Raw genomic sequence first — 15,657 nt, 5'->3', positions numbered from 1 at the left:
CCCCACTTTTCAGTTTTTGAATTTTGACAAAAATTTAAAATAAGCAATAAATTTCGTTCAAATTCACAATTTATGTTTGAAGCATGATATGTGGGAAAAGGTTGAAAAGTTCCAGGGGGCTGAATACATTTGCAAGGAACTGTATATACTGTGTTTTATCAAAATCAAAGTCAGCGCAGCCGTCTACCAGGAAATTTTAGAGCACTTCATGCTTCCCTCTGCCGACAAGCTTTTTGGACATGGAAATGTCATTCTCCAGTAGGACTTGGCACCTGTCCACACTGCCAAGAGTACCAATACCTGGTTTACAAACAACAGTATCACTGTGCTTGATTGGCCAGCAAACTCGCCTGACCTTAACCCCAAGGGGAATCTATGGGGTATTGTCAAGAGGAAGATGAGAGACACCAGACCCAACAATGCAGACGAGCTGACAGCTGCTATCAAAGCAACCTGGGCTTCCATAACACCTCAGCAGTGCCACAGGCTGATCGCCTCCATGCCACGCCGCATTGATGCAGTAATTGATGCCAAAGGAGCCCTGACCAAGTATTGCGTGCATTTACTGAACATACATTGCAGTAGGACAACATTTCGGATTTTAAAATCATTTTTCCAGCTGGTGTTATAAAGTATTCTAATTTACTGAGATAAATGACTTTTGGATTTTCATTGGCTGTAAGCCATACTCATCAACATTAACAGAAATAAACACGTGAAATAGATCACTCTGTGTGTAATGACTCTATCTAATATATAAGTTTCACTTTTTGTATTGAAGAACTGAAATAAATTAACTTTTTGATGATATTCTAATTTTGTGATGAGCATCTGTATATAGGCACTCGAGCATCTGTGGAGAACCCTGGCAGTAAGTGTTCACTCTCCCTGCAGTGCCTCCACAGGGGAAACAAAGCATTACACGGTGTACACTCACACAAGTGGGTAATGCAAGAGTGCACTCGGTCCTCCAGAAATAAAGAGGAGAATCTTTCTATTTATATGGCTCCACACCAGCACTGATAGTAAAGGGATGGCCGCAATGTACTAGGGCAAAAAAATGTTTATCTAGAGGAGTAGTAAGCTTTTATTTCTTGTATCGGCCTTAAATGAATCAACTTCTAAAAGACACAGGTTATAAGGGCCTCACCTAGTAGTGCTAAGAAGGGGACACATCTAACATGCACTCACAGCACAGCACTGCTGGAAAGTGAGGGAAGGCTTATATCTTGGTGTGCTGACATCAGTGGCCAATATAGAAATTGCATTACAAAATACTTTTTTTGCGCAGTCAAAGTTCTATTAACATAATTCTTTGCCATGGCTACAAATTACTTTTTTCTGCCCTCTCAATCAGAATTCATGAATAAAAACAAGACCAAAAGTATTGATATCTGCATTTTAATTCAGGATGGCAGCCACATATAGCTCATAACAGGAGCAGGTGGGTGATTACACCCCAAACTGTGACACAGGGGGGCCCATATACATAGTCTAGTGCCACCTCCATCTCTGCCCGTGTCCAGGCTTATCGGCCTCTGGTTACTGACTGGGAAGACTGCGGTAGGTGGCGACCCAAAACTTGACATAAGAGGAGCGCAGGTCCTGCTTCATGGACTTGTGTGTGATCTTGTTGTTGATTTCCAGGTATTGTCCATACTGGGTGGAGTAGACTAACCAAGGGGTGGGCACCTTAGAGTTTCCTTTACTTGGATCTCTGGGAGTACAAGAAAATACATCATCCTGAGTGTGGGTTCTCTAATGGCTGATAACAGGGAGCAATACATGGTAGGACTACTGAATACAGGCAGCTCATACACAGGTTATTGTCAAGCGTTTGTCTTACCCTGTTGCAGCAAAGTTGCTCCAGTACGCCATCATGGCCGCGGAGACGTCCCGGTCTTGGGGTCTGTAGGCGAGGGTGTTTCTGAAAGGCTTACCGAACATGTACTGAAGGTCATCAGCGTGATCGGCGCCCACCCAGCTCGGGTAGATGGGCATACGGGTTGCATGAGAGAACAGGTAGCTATAGGTCTTGGCTGTCCTATAATAAGAAACAAAAATCAGGCACCAAACTAATATCATACTCTATAGTATGATAGTATAAAGCATATAGTGATCTGCAGCATAACGGTATAACCTGGGTATCACTTGTACATAATTATATATGTACAGCTGGTATAACCTGGGTATCATTTGTATATAATTATATAGGTGCAGCTGGTATAACCTGGGTATCACTTGTACATAATTATATATGTACAGCTGGTATAACCTGGGTATCATTTGTATATAATTATATACTGTATGTGCAGCTGGTATAATCTGGGTATCATTTGTATATAATTATATAGGTGCAGCTGGTATAACCTGGGTATCACGTGTATATAACTATATATGTGCAGCTGGTATTATCTGGGTATCATTTGTATATAATTATATATGTGCAGCTGGTATAATCTGGGTATCATTTGTATATAATTATATATGTGCAGCTGGTATAATCTGGGTATCATTTGAATATTATTGTATATGTGCAGCTGGTATATCCTGGGTATCATTTGTATATAATTATATATGTGCAGCTGGCATAACCTGGGCATCTCCTGTATATAATTATATATGCACAGCTGATATACGGTAATCTAGGCATCTCCTGTATATAATTATATATGTACAGCAGGTATAACCTGGGCATCTCCAGTATATAATTATATATATATATAGCTGGTATAATCTTCTGTATATAATTATATATGTACAGCCGGTATAACCTGGGCATCTCCTGTATATAATTATATATGTACAGCCGGTATAACCTGGGCATCTCCTGTATATAATTATATATGTACAGCTGGTATAACCTGGGCATCTCCTGTATATAGTCATATATGTGCAGCCGGTATAACCTGGGCATCTCCTGTATATAGTCATATATGTGCAGCTAGTATAACCTGGGCATCTCCTGTATACAGTCATATATGTACAGCTGGTATAACCTGGGCATCTCCTGTATATAATTATATATGTACAGCCGGTATAACCTGGGCATCTCCTGTATATAATTATATATGTACAGCTGGTATAACCTGGGCATCCCCTGTATATAATTATATATGTACAGCCGGTATAACCTGGGCATCTCCTGTATATAATTATATATGTACAGCTGGTATAACCTGGGCATCTCCTGTATATAATTATATATGCACAGCTGGTATAACCTGGGCATCTCCTGTATATAGTCATATATGTACAGCTGGTATAACCTGGGCATCTCCTGTATATAATTATATGTGTACAGCCGGTATAACCTGGGCATCTCCTGTATATAATTATATATATACAGCTGGTATAACCTGGGCATCTCCTGTATATAATTATATATGTACAGCCGGTATAACCTGGGCATCTCCTGTATAAAATTATATGTGTACAGCCGGTATAACCTGGGCATCTCCTGTATATAATTATATATGTACAGCCGGTATAACCTGGGCATCTTCTGTATATAATTATATATGTACAGCTGGTATAGCCTGGGCATCTCCTGTATATAATTATATATGTACAGCTGGTATAACCTGGGTATCACGTGTATATAACTATATATGTGCAGCTGGTATTATCTGGGTATCATTTGTATATAATTATATATGTGCAGCTGGTGTAATCTGGGTATCATTTGAATATTATTGTATATGTGCAGCTGGTATATCCTGGGTATCATTTGTATATAATTATATATGTGCAGCTGGTATAACCTGGGCATCTCCTGTATATAATTATATATGCACAGCTGATATACGGTAATCTAGGCATCTCCTGTATATAATTATATATGTACAGCAGGTATAACCTGGGCATCTCCTGTATATAATTATGTATATATATAGCTGGTATAATCTTCTGTATATAATTATATATGTACAGCCGGTATAACCTGGGCATCTCCTGTATATAATTATATATGTGCAGCTAGTATAACCTGGGCATCTCCTGTATACAGTCATATATGTACAGCTGGTATAACCTGGGCATCTCCTGTATATAATTATATATGTACAGCCGGTATAACCTGGGCATCTCCTGTATATAATTATATATGTACAGCTGGTATAACCTGGGCATCCCCTGTATATAATTATATATGTACAGCCGGTATAACCTGGGCATCTCCTGTATATAATTATATATGTACAGCCGGTATAACCTGGGCATCTCCTGTATATAATTATATATGCACAGCTGGTATAACCTGGGCATCTCCTGTATATAGTCATATATGTACAGCTGGTATAACCTGGGCATCTCCTGTATATAATTATATGTGTACAGCCGGTATAACCTGGGCATCTCCTGTATATAATTATATATATACAGCTGGTATAACCTGGGCATCTCCTGTATATAATTATATATGTACAGCTGGTATAACCTGGGCATCTCCTGTAAATTATTATTATATATATATATATATATATATATATATATATATATATATATATATATATATACACATACACACAGCCAGTATAACCTGGGCATCTCCTGTATATAATTATATATGTACAGCCGGTATAACCTGGGCATCTTCTGTATATAATTATATATGTACAGCTGGTATAGCCTGGGCATCTCCTGTATATAATTATATATGTACAGCCGGTATAACCTGGGCATCTCCTGTACATAATTATATATGTGTCAGGATCCTGACAGCGCTGGCGTACAGCCTCCGCTGAGCAGGGACTCACCCACACTGTAGGGGGCCCGAGGACAGGTACAGCCGGAAAGTACAGATGCACAGGACCTGTGGACGCTGAAGTTTAGCAAGCAGTCACAGGACCTACGGTCTTGTGACTGTAAGGGGGCGGGGCTTAGCATCCTGCTTTCAGAGATGGCAGGACACTATACTGAAAACTCAGAGTCAGGCAAAACGGAGATCATACACAGTACGGGCAAGCGAGGTACAGGAGGGATATACAGATGGGAGGTCAGACAAAGCCAAGGGTCATACACAGTACGGGCAAGCGAGGTACAGGAGGGATATACAGATGGGAGGTCAGACAAAGCCAAGGGTCATACACAGTACGGGCAAGCGCGGTACAGGAGGGATATTCAGGAGGGATGTAAGACAAAGCCAAGGGTCATACATAGCACAGGCAAAGCAGGTACAGAGTCAGCAAACCAGAGACGTAAACCGTAACAGAGCAGGGTCAAAATACCAGGCAGACGGACAATGATTGGCGCGACGCACGGACGGAGCAGGGTCGGGCCCACTCAGATAGGAGTATAAGCGACGGGGACAGCTCTCCCCTGAAGCTATAAAAACCCTTCCCTGATCCACAGAGAGGCTCTCAGAGTTAACTCCTACACCACCTACCCAAAACTCAAAACACACCATGACAGTACCCCTCCTTCAACCGGGGGGGGCCTCCGGACCCCCAGGTCTCTCAGGATACCGAGCATGGTAAGCTCTAACCAGACGATCAGCGTGCACTAACCTGGCTGGTACCCACGATCGGTCCTCCGGACCGTACCCCTTCCAATGTACAAGATATTGCAAGGAACCGCGTACCCACCGAGACTGTACAATGTTTTGGACTTGGAACTCCATATGACCGTCTACCAACACTGGAGTTGGTACGGAACCAGGTTCCTCAACCACCGAGCCTACTGGTTTGAGTAGAGACCTATGGAACACATTATGAAGTTTCAAGGATGCAGGGAGAAGTAAACGATATGCCACTGGGTTGATTACCTCGGTTATTACATAAGGACCAATGAATTTAGGTCCTAGCTTGGCGGAAGGTAATTTTAAGGTTATGTTTCGGGTAGAAAGCCATACCTTATCCCCACACTGTAGTGTCAGACCCAGATCCCTCTTATTGTCAGCAAAACGTTTATATTTCTCTTGTGCTCTGGAAATGTTCGTCCGAACCTTAACCCATAAATCACTTATTCTGCTGACGGAGTCTTCTGCCCCTGGACAGCTTGAATCCAGCCGTGAGAACTCACCAAAGTGAGGGTTCAATCCATAATTAATAAAAAATGGTGACCTACCCGTGGATTGGTTAATTCGACTGTTAAAGGCGAACTCCGCCAATGGTAAGGCCTCGCACCAGTCGTCCTGTAACGTGGAAGTTAAACACAGGAGGATCTGTTCCAATGTCTGATTGGTGCGTTCCGTCTGTCCATTGCTCTCTGGGTGGTAAGCTGAGAAGAAAGACAGAGATATCCCCAACTTCCTACAGAAAGCCTGCCAAAACTTAGCCACAAAATGTGTCGCCCTGTCCGAGACAATGTCAGTAGGTACCCCATGGAGGCGAACAATTTGAGAAAGGAAGTGTCGAGACAGAACTTCTGCAGACGGTAATTTAGTCATGGGTACAAAATGTGCCATCTTAGAGAATCTATCCACAATTACCCAAATTACCGTATTACCCCGAGAAGAAGGGAGGTTAGTGATGAAGTCCATGGACAAATGAGTCCAAGGCCTTCTTGGAATTGGTAAATGCACCAATTCCCCAGCTGGCCGGCAATGAGAGCTCTTTGAACGTGCGCAAACCCCGCATGCAGTGACATGTTTCTTAATCTCCCCCGACATACATGGCCACCAGAAGACTCTTTTTATCGCCTCACCTGTGGCAGCAATACCTGGATGAGCGCCCAGTTTAGAGTCATGAAACTCTCGCAGGAGATCAGAACACAAGTGTTGCGGGACAAACAATTTTTTAGCGGGTTTGGACCTTGGAGCTTAAGATTGAGCCTCCATAATCTCCCGCTACAGTTCCGATGACAGTGCAGCTAAAACTACCCCAGGTTGAAGAATGGATAACGGAGGATCAGGGGCAGACAATGGTTCAAAACTGCGTGATAATGTGCCTGCTTCCACATTTTTAGATCCTAGACGGAACGTAATCGAGAATTGAAATCGGGAAAAAAAAAGTGACCAACGGGCCTGTCTGGGGGTCAATCTCTTAGCAGTTTTGATATATTCCAGATTTTTGTGATCAGTGATTAACGTAATCGGATGTTCTGCCCCTTCCAAAAAATGTCTCCATTCTTCAAATGCCAGCTTAATTGCCGGAAGCTCTCTATTCCCAACATTGTAGTTTCTCTCTGCCGGAGAAAACTTTTTGGAAAAATAAGCACAAGGTCTAAGGTTAGTCAGGGTAGCTGGCCCTTCAGACAACACAGCCCCTACCCCTACCTCAGAGGCGTCAACCTCCACCACAAATGGCAAGGACGGATCTGGTTGCACAAGTATTGGAGCAGACATAAAACAATTTTTTAAAACCAGAAAAGACTGTTTCGCCGAGGGGGACCAATTTTTGATATTAGCCCCTTTGCATGCGAGATCGGTGAGAGGTTTCACAATCTGTGAAAAGCCCTTGATAAATCTACGGTAATAGTTTGCAAATCCCAAGAAGCGCTGGAGTCCTTTCAGGTCCTGAGTTTGGACCCATTCCACAATGGCTTGCACTTTCTTGGGATCCATCCGAAACCCCTGTGGCGAGATTATGAGTCCCAAGAACGTTAGCTCCTGAACGAAAAACCACCATGGTTACTTACCGGTAGCCGTTTTTTCCGGAACCCATGACAGCACCACCTGAGAGAGGGATCCGCCCCGCCAGGACAGGAACCTACTGAGATATAAGGGGCGGCACCTCTCCCCCGCTTCAGTTGGGTTACAGAGCATTTAGAGGACTTCCCGGTTAGTAACATGTTAATCCAACACCACATCACACAAATGCACCCTACTAAACGTGCACACCCATACAGTGAAAAGGGGGGGAATATACGGGCGCTGTCATGGGTTCTTGAAAAACCGGCTACCGGTAAGTAACCATGGTGGTTTTCCCTTCACCCATGACAGCACCACCTGAGAGACTTTTGGAGACTTCGAGATACCTTAGGGAGGGACCACCGCTTGCAGCACCCTTCTACCAAAGGTTAAGTCAGCAGAGGAGGATAGATTTAATCTATAGTGCTTAAAGAAGGTGGAAGGTGAGGCCCAGGTAGCGGCCTTACAAATCTGTTCAATCGATACCTCTGCTTTCTCAGCCCAGGAGGCCGCCACGGCTCTGGTGGAATGAGCCTTGATGCCGTCAGGAATCGGGATACCACTAGCTGAGTAGGCTACACTAATGGCTTCCCTAATCCATCTAGCAATAGTCCCTTTTGAAACCCCATAATCTTTCCTGGCACCCTAAAAAGCTACGAATAGGGACTGGGACTTCCTCCACTGGCTGGTGACAGATATGTATTCTAGCAGGGCTCTCTTAACGTCCAAACTATGGAACCTTTCTTCCCCTGGATTCTTTGGATTATCATAGAAGGAAGGGAGGATAATCTCTTGACCCCGATGGAAATCCAACGCTACCTTAGGCAGATAAGCGGGGTCTGTTCTTAGCACCACCCTGGATTTACTGAGAAAGCCTGCAGGTCGCTTATTCTACGGGCTGAAGTAAGGGCCACTAAAATGATTGCTTTTAGGGTCAGAAATTTTACAGGGAGCTGATGTAATGGTTCATATGGTTCTTTTGTGAGGGCCTCTAATACTAGGTTTAAATCCCAAGGAGCTATCCTTGGTATTGGAATAGGTTTAGCCCTATGACATGATTTGATGAATCTGGCTATCCATCTATTTGCTGCCAAGTTGCAGTTATAGAGTGCCCCTAGTGCAGATACCTGAACCTTAAGTGTATTTACCGCTAACCCTAGCTGTTAGCCTGCTTGCAAAAACTCTAAGATGGCACTAATCGGGGGTTCTTGTTCTAACGGCTTGCCTAGGAACTGTATGAATTTATTCCATGTTCTGCCGTAGATGTTAGTTGTCACCGGTTTCCTACTTTTGAGCAGGGTGGCTACCAACCCCGGGGAGAACCCTTTAGCCCTTAAAAGCGACCTTTCAAATTCCACGCCGTCAGATAGAATCCCTTGACTTGCGCGTGGAATATCGGGCCCTGGGCTAGGAGGTCCGGGATCTCTGGCAAAACCCATGGATCGGAGTCGGACATTCTCAGCAGTAGAGCAAAGCAGGGCCTTTTTGGCCAAAATGGGGCTATCAGAATTACTCTGGCTTGATCGGTCCTGATCTTTTTGACCACTGTTGGGATCAGAGCGACTGGGGGAACGCATAGGCCAACTTGAAATCCCACTGAATGTGCAGAGAGTCCACTGCCCATGGATCTTCTATTGGGTTTAGGGAGCAAAACCTTTGTGTTTGCCTGTTGTGTCTATTGGCAAAGAGGTCTATCACTGGTTCCCCCAAAGCTGCATTATCTTTTGAAAAATGGACCGATTTAGGACCCATTCCCCCTGCTTCAGGGTATTGCGACTTAGAAAATCGGCCTCTATGTTTTCTGCCCCTTTTATGCGTAAGGCTGTTAAGGAGTGTAAGTGTTGCTCCGCCTTGCCCAGGATGTCGTCTGCTGCTTTGATGAGGGAGTATGATTTTGTCCCCCCTTGGTGGTTGATGTATGCCACCGTCACTTTGTTGTCTGACATGATGCGGACCTTGCGACCCCTGAATAGGGGAAGGAAGTGGGTTAGGTCTTTGTTCACAGCCTATAATTCTCTGAGATTGGAGGATGCCCTCTTTTCTTGAGGTGTCCAGGACCCCTGGCCTATGTGACCCCTTAGGTGCGCCCCCCACCTCAGGGAGCTTGCGTCCGTTAGGAATACATCTGTCGCCTGTTTGTCCCAAGGTATTCCTGCGGCCAAATTTGTACTGTCCAGCCACCAGTTGAGAGAGTCTCTGGTCTGTAGTGAAAGCTCTAGACCTCCTTCTAAACGCCCTCCTAGCGATCTTTGTGCTGCTAGTATCTCCCACTGGAGTTGACCAGTATGAAATTGAGCCTACCTGACCGCAGGAATACAGGACGTCAGAGTGCCTAGTAGAGACATAGCTTTCCTCAACGTCATCTGAGGCTGGTCTCGGGCTGACAAGGCCATGTTCCGAACCTTCTCTTTTTTTGGCCTCCGGAAGCAGACACACCTGCTGTTCTGAATCCAGGATATATCCTAGGAAGGTCTGTTGCTTTAGGGGTTGTAGTTTTGATATTTTGAAGTGCATTATCCACCCTAATTCTTGTAAGGTGTCGGTCACCTGGCTTAACTGCGCAGTACATTGGTCCTCCGAGTTGCCCACTATGAGGAAATCGTCCAGATAGGGTATTATGACTGTATCTTGAATGCGAAGGAAAACTGTTACCTCCGCTGTGACCTTGGTGAAAACTCTCAGGGCTATGGATATACCAAATGGAAGAGCTGTGAACTGGAAATGCTTCAGTACGCCTTGGATATAAAGTGCTACCCTCAAATATTTTTGGTAATCTGGATGGATAGGGATATGATAATATGCGTCCTTCAGATCGACTACAGCCATAAAGCAGTCTTGATGTAGTAGCTTTATGGCCATCGTCACCGACTCTATCTATCTTGAAGGTCTGATTCCTTATCCACCGATTGAGTCCTCTGAAGTTTATAATTGTCCTGAATGATTGGTCTGGTTTCTTGATCAAAAAAAGTGGTGAATAAAACCCCCTTCCCTTCTGTGTGTCTGGGACTTCGTAAAGGACCTGTTTGTCTACTAGGTTCAGGATCTCTGCTTCCAAGGCCAATTGTTCATCGGCCGCTCTTCTGAAGGGGGTAACTACGAACACTGGTTTCGGTTGGTGAACAAAGGGGATTTTCAGGCCTTCTCTTAAGACGCTTAGGATCCAGGTATTGGAGGAGATCTTTTCCCAGGCCTGGGAAAAGAGTGCCAAACTCCCACCCATTGGAATACTGGCGTCATTGTGGAGATTTTTTTGAGGTGGAGGTACCTCCACCAAACATAAAGCCTGACTCCTTTTTCCTTTTGGCCTCCCATCTCCTATCGGCCAGAGGACGCTCCCTATTGAACCTTCCGCCCCTCTGAAAGGGCTGTCTCCTCTGCTCTGTTGGGAACCTGGGAAAGCCTTTTTTCCTATTGCTTGCTTTTTCCAGGATGTCGTCCAAGTTCTTTCCGAATAAGAATCTCCCATCACAGGGGAGAGAGCACAGCTTAGCCTTAGATTGCAGGTCACCCGGACAGCCTTTAAGCCAAAGTGCTCGCCTAGCAGCATTTGATAAATTTGCTGCTCTGGCCGTTAACCTCATAGAATCCGCCGAGGTGTCCGCTAAAAAGGCTGCTGCCCCATGCAAGAGATACATATCTGCCAATATTTTCTCTCTTGGGACCCTTGATGCTAATTTTTCCTCCAACTGCTGCAGCCAGATCATGAGGGAGCGTGCCGTGCAGGTGCCCGCTATCGCCGGCTTTAGTCCTCCTGCTGTTGCCTCCCATGCATGCCTCAGATATGAGTCTGCCTTCTTATCTAGTGGGTCTCTAAGAACCCCTGAATCTTCCAGGGGCAGGGCTGATTTTTTAGAAGACCTGGATACCGCTGCTTCTATTTTTGGGACCTTGTCCCATATCTCTGCGTCTTTGTGCTCAAAAGGGTATCGCCTTTTAGAGGTGGAGGGAAGAGCTCCTGATTTTTCAGGTTTCCTCCATTCTCTCTCTATAAGCGCCTGAACCTTTTCGTTCACCGGAAAGGTACGCTTTTTCCTCTCCTGGAGACCCCCAAACATAACCTCTTCTAGGGTTTTTGCAGTTTTCTCTTCCTGTAGGCCCATTGTTGTCCTAATGGCCTTTAGGAGGGCATCTGTGTCTTCCACCGGAAAACATGGCTTACCCCGTGTCACTGTCTGAGGAGTCTGATGAGGAGGCCTGTTCCGACTGGGACGAGGCCGAAGAGGAATTTGAGGGAGAATTGGGGGATCCTTTCTACTTTTCCTCCTTTTTTTCAATAGGGTCTTAATTGAACACTCCATCTCCGACCTAAGGGCTGATATTAGATTAGCCGTGAAACTAGGCGCTTCCTCTGCCATAGTACGCTGAATACAACTGGCACAGAGGTCTTTCTGCCAGTCTCTTGTTAGGGCCGCTTTGCATATGGCGCACTCCCTATTTTCTTGCTTCCTGGTTTCTTGGGCCTTTCCTACGGGGTCAAACAGACAGGGAAACCCTATTAACACAAATGCTAGCTTTCACGAAGATCACTCACCACCTGCAATCAAGGGTACCGGACTCGGAGGCTGCGTCGGAGCACGTGACCTGTGCTCTCTGGATCTCGAGGATTCTCCCGACCTGCGGCTGGGGCGGCAGCTGCTTGAGCGGCTTCCATGTTTGCGGCCGGAGGGCTGTGAGGGCGGCAGAGACACGGACCTCTCCTGCTCTGACTCCATCGCTGCACCGTCTGCCCCGCCGCAGTGCCTCGTTTAAATATGCCTCCATCCTGTGAGTGGCCTCCCATCAGCTGTCTCCCCTCCCCCCTGCGACTGCCGGCCGACTGCCTTCAGAAAAAGCCGGCCAGCGTCGCACTGGGCGCCATGACACCGTCGCCTGGTGCTGACGTCAGGCGGCGCACCCATAATCCTCTGCGCCGCTGACGTCAGTGGCCGGAAAGCGCCCGCTTCTCTCCCCTGTCAGATGCCGCGGGAATGGAGATGCGGCGCACGCGAGGGGAGGGCGGCGCGGTGGGGGTTTCCCGCAGCCATCGGGGATCCCACCAGCGCCCACACTAACCCGGAACCCCGGAGGGCCTGGGGACTGTGCATCCAGCACCCGACGGCCGGCGCTACAGGTAAAACACCTGTTCTTCCCGCGCCGGGACGGGGCTGTGTTCCCTTTTTTTTTTTTCTTCTTTCTTCGCCCATGACAGGCACCGTCGACAGTGGGGTTCCTTTTAGGACATGAACCCAACTGAAGCGGGGGAGAGGTGCCGCCCCTTATATCTCTGTAGGTTCCTGTCCTGGCGGGGCGGATCCCTCTCTCAGGTGGTGTTGTCATGGGTGAAGGGAAAAAGTACATTTTTCAGGTTTAACAAATAATTGGTTTTCCCTGAGTCTTTGAAGTACCGTTTTGACATGGAACAAATGAGACTCTTTTTCAGTCGAGTAAATCAGAATATCATCCAAGTAAATGACAACGAAGCGGCCAATGAGGTCTGCAAACACCACATTAATGAAATTTTGAAAGACCGCTGGAGCATTAGTGAGGCCAAACGGCATCACTAAATTTTCAAACAATCCCTCTGACGTGAGAAAGGCAGTTTTCCATTCGTTCCTTTCTTTAATTCTTATCAAATTCTAAGCCCCTCTAAGATCCAATTTGGAAAACCATTTTGCCCCTGAAAGTTGGTTACACAAATCTGGAATCAGGGGTAAGGGGTACGTATTCCTGACAGTAATCTTGTTGAGTTCTCTGAAGTCGAGGCAGGGGAGCAGGCCACCATCTTTCTTTTTAACAAAGAAAAACCCTGCTGTTACTGGAGAAACTGAGGGTCTTATATGTCCTTTTCGGAGACTTTCCGTTATGTATTCCTTCATTGCCAGACGCTCAGGTCCTGACAAATTAAATAAACGGGCTTTGGTCAATTTGGCCCCAGGGATTAGGTCTATAGTGCAGTCAAATGACCTATGTGGGGGTAATGCCTTGGCCTCGCTTTCGGAGAACACGTCCTCGAAGTCCTTGAGGTACTCCGGAATACCCTCCAGACAAACAGAAGACTCACAGGCAGGTTTTGCAGGTGTAACACAGAACACAGGTTTATAGGCACAGTCAATACATTTAGGACCCCACTTAATTTCTCTTTTCTCCCAATCAATAACTGGGTTGTGCTGTTGAAAAGCCCTGTACTCCCTTTTGTCCCCAGAAAAAGAGTCCGGCAGTTTAACCGGAGATACCGGGGAAGTGACACGTCCCTGATCTCAGGACCGAGAGCTCCCTGTACAGTATTAACCAGCTGCTGCTGGGTTTGGGCCATAGAGCGCTGCTCCAAATTAAGTTTCTGAAACATCTGTGATAGTTGTTTAACCTGGTCAGATAATGTTTGCATGGGGTCCATGATGCAAGCTGTAATTCCCACACTCACACACCTTACTCTCAGGGGCGGGGGGAATGAACTGTTATAGGTCGCTTATAATGTCAGGATCCTGACAGCGCCGGCGTACAGCCTCCGCTGAGCAGGGACTCACGCGCACTGTAGGGGGCCCGGGGACAGGTACAGCCGGAAAGTACAGATGCACAGGACCTGTGGACGCTGAAGTTTAGCAAGCAGTCACAGGACCTACGGTCATGTGACTGCAAGGGGGCGGGACTTAGCGTACTGCATTCAGAGATGGCAGGACACTATACAGAAAACTCAGAGTCAGGCAAAACGGAGGTCATACACAGTACGGGCAAGCGAGGTACAGGAGGGATATACAGATGGGAGGTCAAGACAAAGCCAAAGGTCATACACAGCACAGGCAAAGCAGGTACAGAGTCAGCAAACCAGAGACGTAAACCGTAACAGAGCATGGTCAGAATACCAGGCAGACGGACAATGATTGGCGTGACGCACGGACAGAGCAGGGTCGGGCCCACTCAGATAGGAGTATAAACGACGGGGACAGCTCTCCCCTGAAGCTATAAAAACCCTCCCCTGATCCACAGAGAGGCTCTCAGAGTTAACTCCTACACCACCTACCCAAAACTCAAAACACACCATGACAATATGTACAGCTAGTATAACCTAGGAATCTCCTGTATATAATTATATATGTACAGCTGGTATAACCTGGGCATCTCCTGTATATAATTATAAATGTACAGCAGGTATAACCTGGGCATCTCCTGTATATAATTATATATGTACAGCTGGTATAACCTGGGCATCTCCTGTATATAATTATATATGTACAGCTGGTATAACCTGGGCATCTCCTGTATATAATTATAAATGTACAGCAGGTATAACCTGGGCATCTCCTGTATATAATTATATATGTACAGCTGGTATAACCTGGGCATCTCCTGTATATAATTATATATGTACAGCTGGTATAACCTGGGCATCTCCTGTATATAAATATATCTGTACAGCTGGTATAACCTGGGCATCTCCTGTATATAGTTATATATGTACAGCTGGTATAACCTGGGCATCTCCTGTATATAGTTATATATTTACATCAGGTATAATCTGGGCATCTCCTGTAAATAATTATATATATAAACAGCCAGTATAACCTGGGCATCTCTTGTATATAATTATATATGTACAGCTGGTATAACCTGGGCATCTCCAGTAAATTATTATATATATACACAGCCAGTATAACCTGGGCATCTCCTGTATATAATTATATATGTACAGCCAGTATAACCTGGGCATCTCCTGTATATAATTATATATGTACAGCTGGTATAACCTGGGCATCTCCTGTATATAATTATATATGTACAGCCAGTATAACCTGGGCATCTCCTGTATAACTATATACAAGAGAAACCCAGGTTATACCAGGTGTACATATATAATTATATATAGGAGATGCCCAGATTATACCAGCTGTACATATATAATTATATACAGGAGATACCCAGGTTATACTGGCTGTGTATAATTATATATGTACAGCTGGTATAACCTGAGTATCTCCTGTATATAGTTATATATGTACATCTGGAATAATCTGGGCATCTCCTGTAAATAACTATATATACACAGCTGGTATAACCTGGGCATCTCCAGTATATAATGATATATGTATAGCTGGTATAACCTGGGCATCTCC

The 15,657-nt window shown here is 45.4% G+C and overlaps 1 protein-coding gene across 1 annotated transcript in view; it reads right to left on the bottom strand.

The window, feature by feature from the left end:
* Nucleotides 1-1,385: 1,385 nt before the first annotated feature.
* The window catches only part of LOC141059843 (bile salt-activated lipase-like), a 28,093-nt gene continuing 13,821 nt past the window's right edge, over nt 1,386-15,657 (bottom strand). The window contains exons 10-11 of the mRNA XM_073556002.1: nt 1,847-2,044; nt 1,386-1,717 (exon numbers count right to left, since the gene is read on the bottom strand). Coding sequence (XP_073412103.1) covers nt 1,543-1,717; nt 1,847-2,044 — 373 coding nt within the window. The 3' untranslated portion in view covers nt 1,386-1,542. The remainder of the gene's footprint in view (nt 1,718-1,846; nt 2,045-15,657) is intronic.

The sequence above is a fragment of the Dendrobates tinctorius genome, unplaced genomic scaffold, assembly GCF_039654945.1.
Source record: "Dendrobates tinctorius isolate UK_male_01 unplaced genomic scaffold, ASM3965494v1 ptg000231l, whole genome shotgun sequence".
Taxonomy (NCBI): Eukaryota; Metazoa; Chordata; class Amphibia; order Anura; family Dendrobatidae; genus Dendrobates; species Dendrobates tinctorius.
This window is presented reverse-complemented; position numbering and strand designations above follow the sequence as displayed.